We start from the raw sequence: 18543 nt of genomic DNA on the forward strand, positions 1-18543 counted from the left end.
TACACAGAACTCTAATATAAGCATTCTGTGCCACTCTCAGCTGAAAAGTAGTTGTACACAGTCTCCCCTGGTTTACATATTCCATGGCTACATAAAAATATGGTCCTTATTCCAGAAAATAATGAACTAGCATAAAACTTACCAAACCAAACTACTGATACTGCATTTGAGTTCTTTTTTTATCTGGGACAATGTAATGTATGAGATTAAAAAAATGTCCTGTGCCATGTTTTGGGCAACCACGATGCCAGGAATCAAAAGTGTCAAACTGTGTCAATAAGGGCACAACTACATGGCAGGGAAAACCTGCTTTGATTTGAAGCATTTTTAATTGGATCCCAGCTGAAGAGCTCACTATAGGTGTCCAGACAAATACAAATGATCATTTTATTGCAAGACTCAGTGGAGCAGAGGCAGAGAGCCATGAAAAGAGCCATCCTGCATATTAATAATTTCCATGAAGATCATTGCTTTTCATTTGCCTCTTTCTTATTCTTATTTATTTATTTAATTGTCCTGAGATAACATAGGACTCATTTGAATTTGTACTAACTCTGGGAGAAAAAAATAAAAATAAGAAGCAACACTGGGGACAACAGGCTTTCAGCTGAACGAGACTGTCACCCCACACCTGCCCTTTGGCACTGGATCAGGCAATCAGCAGAACAACAAGAGAGGATTCACCACTAGGCTTCCCTGACCTTAGCCTTCGATCATATTGTCCTTGTTCTTCAATTCAGTTTCATCCATGCCAAATCTGACACAAAGTTTGGGGTAAATTGACATTGTAGTCATTTTCAAAATTAGGGTCTAGTTTTCAGCACTGGGATCCTCACAAGATTTAGGAAATACAGTGGTGCCTCACTAGACAGTTACCCCACATGACAGTTTTTTCGCTAGACATTGGCTTTTTGCGATCGCTATAGCGATTCGCAAAACAGTGATTCCTGTGGGGGAATTTCGCTGGACAATGTTTGGTCCCTGCTTCGCAAACCAATTTTTGCTAGATGACAATTTTGACAGCTCCCTCCGTGCTTGCAAACAGGTGTTTTCAGGACCTAAGCTTCGCAAGACAGCGATTTAAACAGCTGATTGGCGATTCGCAAAGCGGCTTTCCTATGGCCAATCTTCGCTAGACAATGACGATTCTTCCCCATTGGAACGCATTAAACAGGTTTCAATGCATTCCAATGGGGAAATGCTTTTTGCTAGACAATGATTTTGCTAAACAGCAATTTCAGTGGAATGGATTATCATCGTCTAGCGAGGCACCACTGTATGTGTACATTAAACCCTAGGTTTAGCCCTACTGATAATAATCAATGAAGAACAACACATGCTTATTGATCTATTAACCATAAATGAAAAAAATATTACAAGATCAGATGCTCAACAGGTTATAACTCATCTAGCACTTTGGACCTGATAGTTATCACAGTGGCTGAAATCTTGTGTTTGCATAAGGTTCTCATAACTTCTTGTGGCCATGTAGAACTAATTGACATTATGTTTCTTGCAAATTTGTACAAGCAAAAATAATCAGCCCAATGAAGTTTAAATTTGAAGAGAAAATATTCTAGTATATACTCAGTGCACTTCTTTTTAAATTGTGGTGGATCACGGTTCAGTTAATTTGTTTCAGGACCTAAGCAGATTACTTTGATTAAAATTTACACCGATTTCAATAGGTTTCCTGATATCACCATGTTATCATAGGCATTTGAAAATACAGAGAAGTCAGATTTTTTAATTTCCCCCTTCCATGAATGTATGTATTTGCAAGATATCTGCTATCATTCTAATGGCTGGGGACAGAAACAGGCCTCCCAAACAACTTGAAAATTAAAATGGAAAAGCTGTCACATGGGATGTATCATAATGCAATGCCAACATTTAAGATTAATGTTGCAGATAACTAGAAAGATAATGAACCCAATAGTTTCTCTGAATATTTCAAAAAACTGGAAACTGTCAAGTTGATGATATTAACAACATTAGAAAGATGAACAGCACCAAACAAATTTGTTGAAAAAATGAGTCTTACTCAAACTAGCAATAATAAAGTTTTGCCCAATGCCAAAATATCTATAGACAAGAAGGAGACTTTCATAGAGAGGTTTTTCACTTCATTAGTTCCTAGGCCTCATTGTTCCAGAAGGAATTAGCTCAGCTGATGGATTACCTGGTAAAGGTGTTGCCAGATAACACCTTACCTGGGGAACCTCTGGCTTCATTGTTGTCATGGTCCCTCTTTGCCCCCCCCCATCCCAATGTTCCAGTCACAACTAGAAGAACTTTAGAAGTGAGAACTCTTAGTGTATTATTTATGACAGGAGTTTGTAAATTCAGCTGGGAGGGGACCATAAGCTTCATGCACCAAGACATATTCTAAAGCCATTTTGTTTTCCCCACACACATTATGATAGACTCTCCTTCAGCAAATCCACTGTAAGGGAGGCTCTTTGGGCCTTCCCTATAGCACAGTTCATCCATTTTGAGCTATATTTAGTTTATGCTAACTCATTGTTACTGGCAAATTCTGGCTTATAACCATTTCATTTTACAAACTTTAATTGGATAAATAAATACATATTATATAGTACTAATAGCATAAAAATAGGACACACATTAGATAAAGAGATAGTTAAGAGAACATTATATATATTAAAAATAAAAATAAAAAAATAATTAAATAAGTTTATAATTTAATTTTGATTTCATTACTTATTAGAAGGTAATTAAGGTAAGTAGTTATACTAAACCTTTCAATGGGTAGTGGAGTAAAATATAGTTAATTGATTCAGATTAAAAGGATGGAAGTCCATGAAAAAGATTTTAGTAGTAGTAACAACAACAACAACAACAACAACAACAACAACAACAACAACAACAACAACAACAACAACAACAATAATAATAATAATAATAATAATAATAATAATAATAATAATAATAATAATAATAATAATAATAATAATAATAATAATAATAATAATAATAATAATAATAATAATAATAATAATAATAATAATAATAATAATAATTCTTTCAGTGCCAATCAGTAATTTGTTAAGGGTGCCTGAAGTAGTTCTTCAGGGAAGATATCTGGACATTGCTGATAATATAGTGTTAGAGGGTGGCAGTGTCGTTAGAAGCAGCAGATACTGGGTTGTGGGTCTAAGTGCAGCCAGGTATTGTCTGCCCTAGCTTGGCAGCATTGCTATTAAGGAGCATTGGAAGTAGCTCTTCCAGAACCTAAGACTTTGTTATGGTGTCACGCAAGGGACGCGGCAACTCAAAAGGAAAAATGCCAGCCAAGAAACGGCAAGCACCTCAAGTCTTCTTCAAATGAAGAGTCCTGGCCAATATGGAAGGACCTCCAAGAAAAGATTTCTGCCATAGAGGCTCAAAGGCCTGCAGGGCAGATTTCTCAGTCAAACGAAGCACAGCCGCGTAGGTCATCCACAGATTCGCAAAGTAACAAAAAGGCAAAACTAAAGAATTTGGCTCAGGACTTAACTAATCGTTTTGCCGCTCTCGAGTCATTGCAGGTTACAGGGAGCGCATCTGGAAAAGAGGCAGAAGGGGCTTCCAGGACGTCGAGAGTGAAAAAGAAGGAGAAGCGGCTGTTGGCAACCCCTGGGCAGTCAGAACCTTCACCATCCTGCCAAGAGGGACATGATGAGGTGGAGGAGGTTAGCGGCACCACACCCCACACTCCGGTGGAATATGATATGGCTTCTACTCCTGAGGGTGAGTCTTTAATTACATTAAATATACATCCACCTCTCCCTGCATGGCCTTGGGCTGGCGGGAGTTTTGGTGGTTACCCTATTAATACACCACATACTTCATGGAACATGGGGCTGCCCATTGGCATGTGGCCCTACACCAGCCCACATTGGGGAGGTTGGGGCATGCCAAGTGTACCCTCTTCTAGCCAGATGCCTCCAGGCAACTTGGGGCCTGGCCGTACCCATCAATTCTCAACACGGGGTATAATACAGTGCACACACCCGCGGTAAAAGAGAGGATTTGAAAAGACGAATACACAGATGTATTTTACCTCCTCAATAGAGAAACTGATAAAAAAGATAGTGGAAAGTATGAAGAAGAAAAGGAAAACCGCAAGAAGAAAAAGCCGGACAGGACCTGGGCCAATTGGCATCCTGGGTTTTTGATATATGCCGGCGTTTTGATTAAAGCCCAACCCTGGAGGGCGTGTTCCATATTGCAATATATGGACATTATTTATAGGGCTTATATAGATTTTGAGGGTCAGGCTTGGTTGCGGTACGATGAGGTTTTCCGTATGAGGAGTGCTATCCAGCCGAACCTGCGCTGGGATGACCCACAGCCTGGGCTGTGGCTCCAGCATATGATCCCTGCCAGGCCTAACTCAGGTGATAGATGTGACAGCAGTCACCTAAACAGGAAGATGACCCCTACAGATCTTGCACAACTTAGCATGGGGCAGGTGGTTCAGCCTCGCCTGTTGTGCTTCCAGTTTAATTCCAGTGGTTCCTGTGCTAGGAGACCTTGTAAATTTTGTCATGAGTGCATTAGCTGTGGTAGAATGCATGCAAACATACACTGTCCCAAAGCTGGTGCTCAGCACCACAACAGGGATGTAGGAGGCACTAAGAAGCAGAACAGCGGGAAGAGTGTTCCCCAAAAAGGGAACTAGCTGAATTGTAACTTGGGGGTTGTTAATGGGAGTTTCAAGGGGCATGTTGTATTTCCTGTTCAGGTTTAACCACAGTTAGGCATGGGGATATTAAGGTTACATTCAGCATTAGTTATATTGGCTAGGATTGTGAGGACGGTGACAGGCGCCAAGCTTGGTTGGACGCTAAATAAGGGAAGGGGAGGCATCTGTGGCAGCGGTCTCAAGATGGTGATTCTTGGTTTGCCTGGTGAGACCTTTAGAGGACTGTCTGCCAGGAAGGTAGGTAGAGGCATCTGCGGCAGTGGCCTCGGATCTGTTTGATCCATAGTTCTCGGTTAGCCAGGACTCTTGACGCCAACTAGGCCCATTTGGGCATTGACGTTATTGTAAGTAGAGGCGTCTGCGGTGGCGGCCTCAATCAGTTCAGGTCTCAATTTTCCTCTGTTTGCTAGGCGAAGCTTCGAGAGGAATTAGTTGGTTTCAGATGCCCAATGGGCACAAATTTTGAATTGTTTTGGGGTCATCATTGAGGGCCTGCTTGTCGAGTGCGTGAGGGCTCTATGGTGGGCAGGGGACTTAGCGTGGCTAGTCCCTCTGCTGTGGCGGGTAGTGCAGAAATAGCTGGCATTTTTGGTGTGTCCCAATGGTAATATCTTGTAAGCCAACAGTGCATCTGACTTCCCAGCACTGCGGATCATGCGATTACAGTGTCTGTGGTGGAAAGATGCACTGGGCCACTCCTGGACCAACCAGTGATGGTTGGTCAATGATGGCTTGAGGTCTGGGGGTGTTTATTAGCGGCTGTCCATGTTCTTGCAGTCTGGAGACCGCTGGAACGTGGAGCCGGGGACTCGCCCATTTATTGAGAGAGGGGTATAGGCATACCCCTACAGATCACCTGTTTCCGCACTACAGCAGGCCCCATCTTGTGGCATAAGATTGCCGTTTATTGGATGTTATCAATAAAGTGGCCCATATTTCATCCAATATTTTGTCTCACGTCTTTATTCCGGGGTTGGGGCAGCAATGCTGTAGAATGCCTACACTGTAGATCTAGGGTGTGTGAAAAATCTGTTAACGTAACTGTTGAAAGATTTTTTGGTTAATTCCTTAGTTAGCAGAACATGAAGTACAAAAAGGTTTCAGCACAGGGGAAACATGAAGTAGAATAGTTAAAAGTCCAAGCTTCCACTCAGCACCTTTTGTTCTGATAGCAACTAGCCCTTTGTATATAAAGACCACTGTGTAAATAGCTTAAGTATAAAAAGAGGAGCATCTTTATTTACAGTTGTCCAACTCCAATTATCATCAGAAGGATAAGAGGAAGGAAGAACGGAGTCTTCATCATGTGAAAGAGATGTCCTCCATGCTACATGCTTGGAAGTCAGAAAGGAAGAGAGAGGGGGGAGGGAGGGAGGGAGGGAGAGAGAGAGAGAGAGCAAACAAAACAACAGAAGCAAACGAACAGGAAACGGGAGAGGGACTTGCCTCAAGCCCAGGAAAAAGAACTTTGCTAATTGATTAGATGCAATGTATAGTTATGTTAGGCTGTGAAGCCCCCTTCCCATGGAAATATAGTGTTAGGTTGCATGCAAGATTTCTATTTTCTCTAACATGCCTCTGGGGAACAAAACTACCTGGTGCTGATGCATGAAAATTAAACATGTTTTTCCCACAATAGGTATTCAGTGTTGGCTTTGTCAATACCACTCCTTTGACTGATTTTCGAATTCCTTCTAAGTACTTAATGCTTATTAACATTGTATGAAAGTTTTATGAGTAATGGTGATGCAAATAATTAGACATAGAACAGAGCCAGCATCATTTTTAGAGTAGCTATAATTTAGACGCTTGAGATCCTTTCCATATATTTGTTCTAAATGATGCCTAACTACTAAAATGACTCATATGCTGGTCAGAACCTGTGAGCTACTCTAGTGAAAAGAACATTGTTTGCAGAAATATGCCTTTTCCTCCAAGCAAAGGGAGTCAATTCCTTCTACTTTTGTAAATTCTATTTTGAAAATAATATCTGTTAATTTGTGGTTATCACCCTGTTCTTTAAATTGTGCCTATAAAGGTACTTTTCCATAGTGATGAGGAATCAACAGCAGGAACTCTAAACTTAATCAGGAATGTAGGTTTCTCTGCTTAACTGAAAATGACATTCCAGCTACTCTGGGGAACATTGTTACTTGCTAACTTTCCCAGTATTTGTGACATTCTTTGGTTGCCAGAGTGGATCCACAGAATAAATGGAGTTTACATAAGTAACAATTGTAACAAATGATTCAATGGATTTAGTCTTGGTTGCAGAAGAAATCAGACTTAGGTCTCCATAAGACTATATATTCCAATTCAAGGCTCTTGAATCAGGATGTGTAGAAAATTCCAAATCTTCTTTCAGCATTGGTAAATGCTCCACAGTCACAGTTCCACCTGTGCATTAGGTGTGCTTGTTTGAAGGTGAGGCATATAGGGCAGATGGCAACTGCCCTCGCATTTTTTTTTCCTTCTAAAAGCTCTGAGTCAGTTTCAAAGCTTCTTTGGGAAATACTTTATACCAAGTCTATAGGACGGCAGCATGCCAGAGCAATTAGGATTAGACTGAAGTGATGAAGGTACTTTGGCATTGTATCTTTGAGTATTAATCCAAGTGGACTGTGCTGTTTCCTTTGGAGGAGAATTATCTTCAGATTCAACCCACTGCTATTCTCTTCACAGATTTCTGCAGAATCAGGAAAGGATGCCACAACATCTGAATGGTGTTGTTGTTTTCGCTAAAATGCACACATCTGCAAATTTAATTATTTTTAAAAGACCTTCCTTAGAGCCCAAACATGAAATAAAGCTATTCACTTTCCTGGAGGGTGGATTGGCAATTCAACAATGCCATAATTTGGAGTTGTTCCAAACTCATCTATTTCTTTCAAAAAGATTGCTCAAGGACTTTTTGGGAAACTGTTGTGCCTTCCTTGGTTAAGGTGCTGAGTGTTCTGTACACTTCTGCTCATCTAATGTCAGCATGACATTTCAAAGAGGACAACCTAAGCCATTGGATCATAAAATGGCAAATAACCTCTTCTGTTCCCACCTTTCACAAATCAATGCCAGGATTGAAATTTATCAGTCAACTGTAGCTTTCAAATTGTTGCAAGAGAGCACACAACATTCTTGGAAGGTTTAGATTGTAAAGATAGTTCTTTGTGAAATTCAGTAATAATTTGTATTTGCAAATGTGGTCATTTCAATAAAATACATCTTATTTTAAAACAATATAAATACAAATAATCTATGGATTTTAAAGTGGGAATTCTTCAAATCTTAGCCATCAAGATTTGTGAAAAATATTGTATACTTCACACAATTCTTATCTGTTCATAGGAAGGGAGTGCAGTGACATCTATCAAGTAGCTATAAGTGAATTCTCACTGACACTAGGTGGAAAGCAATATTGTGACTGTAGAATCTTGGAGCTATATTTTTCAACAGTCCCTAGTTTGATCTGTATCTCTGACCTAGAAAGTATAATCACAAATTTTCCTGAGAAGACAGGAAAAAAGACTACAACTTGGAAGGTAGCTGGTGAAGTTCCAGTAGAAAAGCACAGCCCAAGATTCTTCTCGAGCACATGGAAATATTTAAGGTGGCCACATTCAAATTCTTCTAGTACAGGTATTCTAATATGCCTATTATGCTTTTTTGCAAATTCAGCACATTAATTGTTTCATTGTTTTTCTACCAATATATTTTAGCTTTAGGATCATTTATAGACTATCTACTGATCTGAGAGAGACAGAATGTCTAATAGAGTGCTGAACTTGAGAGACTGAATCCCTGCTTACTCCCAAATCCTATTTTGTGTTGTTGAGCCAGTCAGTACCTATCAGCCAAACTTGGTATTCTCATGAAATGACTATCATATTTGCCATCATTTTTAACTGATAGCACAGTATAATTGGTGTTTATGTTGGCTTGCATATTTTTGGAGTTGTAGTGCAAGAAAATGATTTTGCAAACTCTGTTTCCTAATAAATACAGATGTACCCATCAATTGTGTACATCTGTGTGTCCATGTCATGTGCCATGAAAGTGCGAGAGAGTGACGGGTGGCTTCATCAGATTGTTTAAATGTATGTAGAAAAGGAGAGAGAGAGGGTGTGTGTATGAGAGAGACTGACTCAAAACTGAAAAAAAGGAACAGGCAAAGAGGACAGAAGGCTTGAATTAAGGGGCAGAAAGGGTGGCCTCATCAGGCTTGTTTAAATGTATGTAGAGGCATGTGGAGGGAGGCAGGATGGGTCGTGGGTGGGTGTATGTGTGTATGAGACAGAGAGAAAGAGAGAGAGACTCAAAACTATGAAAAAAGGAACAGAGCCAAGCAAGACGAAAGGCTTGAATTAAGGTGGGGAAAGGATGGCTACTTCAAGCTTGTTTAAATGTAATGAGAGGAAATGGATGTACTGAACTGAAGCAACAAATTGTTGAAAATTGGGGATGGAAGGGTTTTTGTGTCTGTGTGTGAGAGAGAGAGACTTGACTCTTTCATAAAACTATGAAAATAGGAACCTTCTAAAATTTAATATCCACTGCATTTAGCTCTGCAGTTTCTGCTGAGAACAGCAGAAGTCTGAAGTGTATAGCAATCACGTTTCTCTATTTCTCATCCCCAAAGCAGACAAGAGTATGATAGTTTATTCCCAAAATTTGAATCCCAGTCTTTCTGCTCCTGGTCCTACTTTGACTGCAGCACCAAACAAAAGACTGTGGGTTTCTTTATTGAGTCATTCCATCTCATGTGCAGTTTTCCTCTTTTCCTACTGCATTGCACTTTTTCCTGCATTGCTGCCTTTTCCAGTGAGCTCATCTTCTTATGATGCCACTGTAGTACAGTACCCTTTGGCTATTTTAGCTTGTAGTGAAAGTCCACACTTAATTTGCTTTACTTATCTTTCTGATAAGTCATGCTAGGTCTGTCATTGCTGGGAAAACCATAGCTTTGACTATGCAAACCTTTGTCAGCAAGGTGAGGTCTCCGTTTTTTAAGATGGTGTCTAGGTTTGTCGTCGCTTTCCTCCCAAGAAGCAGATGTCTTTTAATTTTGTGGCTGCTGTCACCATCTGCAGTGATCATGGAGCCCAAGAAGGTAAAATCTGTCACTGCCTCCATATCTTCCCCTTCTATTTGCTAGGAGGAGATGGGGCCAGTGGCCATGATCTTAGTTTTTTTGATGTTCAGCTTCAGACCATTTTTGCGCTCTCCTCTTTCACCCTCATTAAAAGGTTCTTTAATTCCCCCTCACTTTCTGCCATGCTTTTGCGTAGTCAATGAAGCAGAAGTAGATGTTCTTCTGGAACTTGCTGGCTTTCTTCATAATCCAGCGCATGTTAGCAATTCGATCTCTAGTTCCTCTCCCCCTTCGAAATCCAGCTTGTACTTCTGGGAATTCTCAGTCCACATACTGCTGAAGCCTACCTTGTAGGATTTTGAGCATAACCTTGCAAGCATGTGTGAAATGAGAGCAATTGTACAGTAGTTGGAGCATTCTCTGGCACTGCCCTTCTTTGGGATTGGGATGTAGACTGATCTTTTCCAATCCTCTGGCCACTGCTGAGTTTTCCATTGATGATGATAAAAAAATATTGTTCCTTTTGTACATCACACAGAATGATTAAAGTGGTAGGAAACCACCCCCCAACTCTGCCTTGGCTGTCTCTAGCAAGCATGTCATTGCTAGCACCACTCTGGCAGCCATTGATGATGATTAAATCCTCTGTGAGCTAGCAAACATTTAATGCATCTTGCTAGACACGTGGACACCTTACTACTCCCTATACCACCCCATGGCTGGTGTGCAATGTGTTCCTGCAAAAATAGTACACATATTCAATTTGGTGCATCCTGCTAGTTTGCTACACAGCCTGGCAGCCATTGATACTGATTACATATCCTGCTAGTTCAGTACACAGCCTGTGTAGATTCAATAAGATTTTAAATTCAAATAATGTATGATTTCCTTCATTTCAAATCAAGGGGTAATGTCAGCATATATAAATTTTTGGGGGGGTAAAAGGTAAAAAGGTTTCCTGAGCCCTGATTTAAGGAGTGGTTTCACCATTACCCTCCCTCTGCCAGTCAGTTTCCATGGTCAAACAGTATTTGAACCCAGGTCTCCTGAATCCTTGTCTGTCATTCTATCCAGTACACCACACTACATAGCTCTACATTTAGAAAGTTTTAAAACCTGCTTATTATAGTAGCACATACTGTACACAGTATTATAAAGAGCCACATCAAGGCAAATCTCAAGACACAATTTGTTCAAAAGAAACATTATAATTTCTTCATCACTGCTTGAAATGTTTTTCCAGAAAACTAAAATTCAAACCAACCATAAACTCATCAAGCTTAACCATAACAATAAGCAGAAACTTTTAATTATATTCCCTACCCCTCCTTTATTCTGTTTGAGTTTAAAACCTAGGCAGACTCATAAGAGATAAGACATCTCTCATGTAGCTGGCTTCTTCTAAGTCATAAATCATAACAAGAATTTTGAATCACTCCCAGAAACCAACCTCCAGCTAGCAGTTATTGTAACATGACTTTTATAAATGGCCTTGGTCAAGAATCTGGCTAGACCACTAGCAGCTGTTTTCATAAACTTTTTTTAAAAGCATTCCCAGTTAGAGCATGTCTCCATGCAGTCCGTATGGGATGCAGCTATAGTACATCCAACAGTGATATGGTCACCTCAGTCCTTGGTGTGTAAATGTACTCTGGCATCCTGGTTTAGGAAGGAATTTAAGAGTACACCCAAACTGTGGACCAAAGTTTCCAACAACACCAAAACCCTACCCAAGACCTTTTCTGCCTTCTAATGGAACAGAGTAACAGCTCAAGAGTTTTCAATGTCTGACTTATGTCTTTCTTTCTTACTTTTCACATTTTTTACTTTGATAAACTTCTTTTAATTAGTAACATGATAGTCACTTGAATTAATTCTTTTGAAAAGCAGTCTTGCTGTGACTCACTTGTGACACAATGTAGCAGTTGTTTAAATCCACAACTGCTGTTCTTATACTTCTTTAGGCTGCCTTCATTTATGACAGTGGTTCTTAACCTTTGTTACTCGGATGCTTTTGAACTGCAACTCCCAGAAACCCCAGTCAGGACAGCTGGTGGTGAAGGCTTCTGGGAGTTGCAATCCAAAACCCCTGAGTAACCCAAGGTTAAGAACCAGTGATTTATGATATCAGAACATTTTTGACTCATGTGCTTGCAGGAGGACTGTAATCTATTGCATTGAATGCCTTCTCTTGACTTTCACAATATACAGTGTGTTGTTTCCTCACAGCTCTCGCATGATACGGATGTGCTGGTGAGTATTTCTTGAAGCTATCACATATTAAATCCAGCTTTCAAAAACTATTCAAAATAAAATGATGTCTCAGTAATGCATACTTATTACTGCAACCGGGTTGGAAATTGTCAGGAGTTTCCATGTCAACGGAAATGCAGTAAGTATGGGCCATAAGGGCATCCTGTGACCTATAAACCACTAAGAATGGCCTGTCTCTGTCCTTACATTTTATCCAACCTCCTCCCTTCATTACTCTTTTTACATACTAAATCTCTGTACTCCCTATCCCTGGCCATCTGGACTTGGGTGGTCCCTCCTATCTCTTGCCAAAATGATCTGAGTATAACATGTCTCTTCCCCAGCCATTTTCTGGCATGTGATGCCTGGTCCATTTACAAACCAGGTAACTTTTGCATACACCCAACCCCTCAGCTTGACTGTCTACTCACCTTCTGTAGGGAGCACACATACCAGTTGTTAGGCCTTGGAAGGCTGCAACTTCTCCTACCACCTATATCCATTGTTGACATATCTATCTATCTATCTATCTATCTATCTATCTATCTATCTATCTATCTATCTATCTATCTATCTATCTATCTATCTATCTATCTATCTATCTATCTATCTATCTATCTATCTATCTATCTATCTATCTATCTGTCTATCTGTCTATCTGTCTATCTGTCCATCTGTCCATCTGTCCATCTGTCCATCTGTCCGTCCGCCCACCCTTTTAAATAAGGGTCACCAGAGGAGCTCTGACAATGGTGATATTGTTCCCATTCCTTCTTAAGTGCACCAGTTGATTTTTCAAGCAATTTTTATTTCAATTCAAATTTGGGGGGATTATGTGCTGGGGGGGCACATTAGTACTCTATAATCTGCACCTGGGTACTTGAGCTACAGTATATATAGATGTGCTGCACCCTGCATATCGCATAGTCCTGCTTTGGACCCTATCTCTTGGCATGACCACCCCCACCACCCCCACAAGTGCATTCTGTCCCTTGGTATAATCCACCCATTGCTTGTTCCCTTCAAACATCCAAACATCTCAGAGTAGGCTGTGCATGTGTTGTTGATAGGAAACACAAGGCCGCAGCCAACATCCTTGGAGTCTCTATGTCTCCCAGCTGTGCTTCATTTGTGTATAGGCCTGAAAAGATGTTGTTGATGCTGTTGGTCTGTTGTTTTTTAACCAGGAAAAAAAGGAATCTGGTCCATGAGATGCTTGTGAATATCTTGTAGTAAGGTAAAACAAATGTTTATTATGTTTATATTGCACTGAAATTAAGACTGAGCTATGAAGGGGTGCTCAATATGCTCAAAAATTGTGTAAATGCTAATTTCATAAGAGCGAGAAGTGCCATCACTACTGCTAGAAAACATTTCACAAGGTGAGAAGAAAACAATTGCAGTTTCTCACTTTGGCATGCAAGAATGAGAAAAACAAGGATTTCCATTTTTTTTCTGCCTAAATCAAGCAAACCAAAGTACAGTACATTTTTGTACTGCAAATAGTCTTTTGGAAATGTGGGGATATTACAAAAAATGGTTAGAAAAATTCATATAATGTAGGCTGAGAATGATTCAGCATTATAAAGCATCTGTAACACTATATCAAGGCAAACTCTGGAACAGTAGCTACATAGGGTCCAGTGCCAAATACTGTCTATAAGGTATCAAACTGTGGAGCTGGAGGTTGGGAAATGGCCCAACACTGCTGTGCAATGTTATGTTTGCACTGACAGCAGGAAAAAGGATGACAAACTTTAGATAGCAAAGGGCAGTCTGAATGTTGGCAACACCAATGTCAACTAATTCTCTGGAGATACATGGGAAAATGTCAATTTCTGGAATACTGTCACTCCATTACTTCCTTAAAAGGAAGCTTGCTTTTGACTCTCCAAAGAAAACTTGACTGTCTCTGTGACCTTTCATTGCCCTTCAAACATCTACCTTCCACGGTTATGAGACTTCAACAATTCATCTGCTTTGGAACCTCTTGCTAGTAAGCCTGTTCCATGCATGTTTAGTTTAGAATAAAGTCACTCTTTTACCCTTTTGAAATATTGTTTTTGAGGATCAGTATTTCAGCTCCTGCATGCTGGATTTCTTCCAAATTAAAAGAAAAGCAGGTGGAGCCAAACATTCTTTTTCAAGATGAGCCCCTTTGTAAAGCAAAGCTGAAAGTTGATATATAATTGGGCCCAGAAAAAAACAGGAACTTAGGAGGAAAATTAGTTTATAGCGAACTTGTGCTCACCAGAATCCCTTGAAGATACTCTGATGACCAGATGACGGTGAAATCTCTGATCCACAGGGGGAGGATGGATGTTTAGTTGTGTGTTTTTTTGTTAATTACTTGTTAGGTTTTTAATGTTTTTAAGTTTGTATGTTTGGATATGAATAAAATGTTGGGGGAAAAAAGAACAGTTTTACTTTTTAAAAATTATTAACTCAAGAACTCTTTGCCTAAACTCCGCAATTTTAGCACAAAGCAAGGGCAGACTTTTTTCTATGTCTGTTCCAAATTTGGTCCTGATCTGAAGTTTCAAAGTTGGAAATTTTTGTTGGAGGTGCTCCCATTTTTACAGTTGCCTCATAGTATGCTAATTTGCTCTGCAAATTAATACATCTCATAATTAATTACTGATAGGACTGTGTATGTAAGTGTAGATGAATGCCTACATTTCCCTTCTATGAACTTTAATTATCTTGGTCAGAATTATTGGTCTAATGTTGTGTTCCAATTCCACTTTATTTATTTCCTCCACTGCTGCAGTTCCATCTACTTGCTGGCCTTTTCACAATTGCCAGATGGTTCCCTATGGGCCAAAGAAAAATCTTCATGTCTCTCAGCTCCGCCAAACTCTACGCCATACTTTGGGTAGTCCATTCTGCCGCTAGGCCATGCCATTTTGCATTTTTCTAATTTGCAAGAATTATTTTTTCTCTTCATGGAGTTTTAAAAACACATAAATAATATCACAATCTTGGACAAAGATAAAGCTGCTGCCCCGTCAAAACGGCACAGGGTGAATGGGACACCTATCCATGTGTTCTTATTCAAGGAGAGACCTGGTTTGCAGTCGATCTGCAATTTTTCTACTGGATTTGGCCAGTAGAGATAGTTGAGCATTTTATTTGGTTTATTTTTAATAAGGACTTTTAAGAATTCATAGATTTCATAAATTTGATAGGAAGGGCTTGAAATCTGAAAAAAAAAATACAAAACAAAACTATAGAAAGTTCCAAATCTGCTCATTCTTTTCATTGATTAACCAAACAGTATGTTCTTCTTTGAAACTAATTACTTAGAATTAGTCTCTTTAACCATTCTTGTTGTGGCTGGCAAGGTGAGAACTAAGTCAAAGAAATGATAGGTTCTTGCAGGCTTCACTTTCCCAGATCTGAAGGACATGAGCATTCTAAGCCATGGCAACTTTTCTTGACATTCCTCTTCTCATTCCGTTGGTGGTAGAGCAGTTTAATAGCCTAATTCACAATTCAATTTCTTCCACTTAAAATAGGCATTCATATAAAATTAATTTCTTACAAAAGGAATTGATTTCCATAACCTCAATTAGAATGATAATAAAATCTAAATGGCACATTCCAATGCAAATCAAATTACCAAAAGAGAAAAACTCTTCCACTTTAGAAACTCAACAAGAATTAAAATTGGTAAACAAAAGTCTTTCAGAAGAACAAAATGAAGGATTTACACAACAGCATCTCCTTTTAGGGGTTTGGACTTCACAATATTTGGAACAAAAGGAATTCCTTATTGCTTTTGCCATGACACTATCATTAGTAAAATTCATGTCCTTCTGCTCCTACCTCTAAATCCATCCTGTGCTACCTCCATGATGGAGGTCAAAATCCATCCTTTTCTTTTGTTTTCATGCTTTCTGAAAAATGTGCAAAAATATAAGCACCATGAATTGTAAACAAAGCTTATATACTTACAGTTAGATGAACTTACTTTCCTCCTGATAAATTACCAACAATGCAAATGATACACTTCATTTAACTTACCCATCTGAAGATAACTGATCCTATTTCTGTGATTGGTCCTAGGCACTCTGAACACATGTAGAGTCTACCTACCCACATTATTCTTCTGCATCTCATGTTTTCCTTGAAAGTTACTAAATTATGCAGTTATCCAGAGTTTCTCCAAGTGCAAGTGAAGCAAGACTGCAGCATTGCAGATCAGCTTTATTAGAAGCCACACTTTTCTACATTGAGCACATTTTGTTGAAATTACTGGAGAATCAACGGATGAGTCACTTCTCCAACTGAAGATGATGATGGATTCAGAAATTATTTGCTCTCTTATCTTCCTATGACTCTGATGGATAAAGCTGCATGGCACTCAGGTTTCTTTGAAAAACCATGTTGGCATTGGTGCACATCATGCTCTGGAGCCATCTGGAGAACTATTTTGATGCAGTGGATGCAGAGGCCACCTTATTATGTTAGATCACATAAGCTGAACACATCCCAACAGAACCCTGATAGCCATTGTCCTAGTGGCTGCCAAAAGATAGAAGACCTGGCTCTTTTTCTTTGAATGACCATTATACCTGAATTTAAGTATGCCGTGCCTTGCTCTCCTGGTTACCAGCATTAGGGATCATTTCCCCTTAAAGAATATGTGTGTATTGCTGGCAGATATTATTATACTACATCAAATATTGTAAATTAACACTAGAGAAGAGGAAACCTTTACCCCCTGGAGACAATATATGCTTTTAGAACTCCTAGCTAATATCTATGTTATTAATTTAGTACTATAGTATTTCATCATGATTGTATGTTTTACACCTTGTTCTCTGGAACTCACCTTTTACATTTCTGTGGTAGTTTGCCAGAAGAGGGAGCTGATGACCAGTCAGCTGCTGCACTTACAGTATGCATCATCACAATTGGCCAGCAGGTAGCATTGCAAAAGGTAGCATTGCAAACAGTAATTCAATGTTTGTCAGGTCAGGTGAAATAAGGGACCAACAGAGTTCCGTTTTGACCTATAAAACTGTGGTAGGCAAAATGTCACCCTCTAGATGTTGTTGTATTGTCATCACTGATCATAATGACCAGGGCTAACAGGAGCTACAGTCAAACAACATTTGGAGAACCAGATTTTGCCCACCTTTGCTGTAAAGCCTTAGGGTACTGGTCAGCTCAGTGCCACCTCTGCTCTTCATAAATTACTGGTCTACGACTCCCATAAGGCCTAGCTAACATAGCTGGCCTTATGGGAGACAACTGTACCCCTGGGAGGGGTACACTTGTCCACCACTAAGATAATCCACAGTGCAAGGCTCAGCTGTTTAGAATGACCCATATGTTATCTTTGTGAAGATCACATTCTTCTCTTCACATTGTCCTTAAGTACGTGCTTTGCCCTCAGATCAGTAACCTTGAGAAACGTCTTGTGTAATTTTGAAAAAGAATTTAAAATTATAACCTTTGCTTCCTATTGGAATGTTATGGAAAAGTATCAAATGTGTGTCTAAGTACAGCTTTCTCATGTTCCTGTGACTTTTAACTATGAAAAAGAGTTTTCTTATTATATTATAACCTGTGTGAGGAAAGGGCAACATATATTTTCACCAGACATATTCCTAGTACGGTGGTGGTGCTGAAATTGTTTTGATCAGTTGCAAATTCAGTTTCTTGCTTGTTGGCTGCTTCATTGCCCTTCTGGTTTACAGCCTCTGATGTGTCAGGATGAAGAAGGGAATTTAAATGGCCAAAGGTCAAATTAGTAAAAGTGAAGTGCTACATTGTGTATTGATCACAGCACCTAATTTTCTGTAGCACAGGACTGTTAGAACAAGGGCATTTTCTGGAACTCTGAAATTCATTTTGGCAGCACAGTCACACTCAGATGAGGGAGAACACCTTAATCAAATCTGATTGCCTTCTTCTAGCATTTACTCAAACAATTTCTCTTATACCTTAAAGATGTTTCAGCCCCATATTTACACTTGTTAAAAACACAGGCGAGAAAGGCACCTATTCTTGTGAATACAATGTTCTCCAAATCAAATGGCTTACGACCTATGTCTGTCCATGTGAAAAAGTGCCATGCCTTATGTCAGAGTGGTTCAAGGAATGTCATTAAGGCACCTTTGCAGACCAGCTCTGTAAATTGGTCGTCATGACCTATGGACTTGTGAATTAGTATGGAAGAACTGGGAAGGAGCAGGAGGTTTTGCAAGTGTGGATGACATGCAAAACATGTTTCTCACACTTTGGCGGCTGTGTAGCTGGAAGTGAGGAGAAATGGACTGGTAAAATGTAATCTTGGGCCTTTGTCTCACCAAGCTGTGTGGGATATCCAGATGGCTGTGTGAGGGATTCACAACAATCAAGTAAAAATAGTTCCTTCCATTTGCTGTTGTCCAAGTGTCCAAGAATCATACTGTTTTACCAACATCAGCCATGTTGGGTGGTGGCAGCTGAAGTCATAGACCAAAATATCTGAATGACCAAA

At 39.6% G+C, this 18543-nt stretch overlaps 1 protein-coding gene across 4 annotated transcripts in view; it reads right to left on the reverse strand.

The window, feature by feature from the left end:
- LOC140705802 (uncharacterized) overlaps positions 1-18543 on the reverse strand; it is a 78118-nt gene that overhangs the window by 55339 nt on the left and 4236 nt on the right. For 3 of the 4 annotated variants that reach the window (XR_012085326.2, XR_012085325.2, XM_078391391.1), the window contains exon 2: positions 15879-15949. The exons of the other annotated variant lie outside the window; for it this stretch is intronic. Coding sequence is in view for 1 of the 3 variants with exons in the window: in XM_078391391.1 (XP_078247517.1) it covers positions 15879-15949 (71 nt within the window). In the remaining 2 variants the exon portion in view is untranslated. The remainder of the gene's footprint in view (positions 1-15878; positions 15950-18543) is intronic. 4 annotated transcript variants of the gene reach the window in all.

Source organism: Pogona vitticeps, chromosome 3 (assembly GCF_051106095.1).
Source record: "Pogona vitticeps strain Pit_001003342236 chromosome 3, PviZW2.1, whole genome shotgun sequence".
Lineage (NCBI taxonomy): Eukaryota > Metazoa > Chordata > Lepidosauria > Squamata > Agamidae > Pogona > Pogona vitticeps.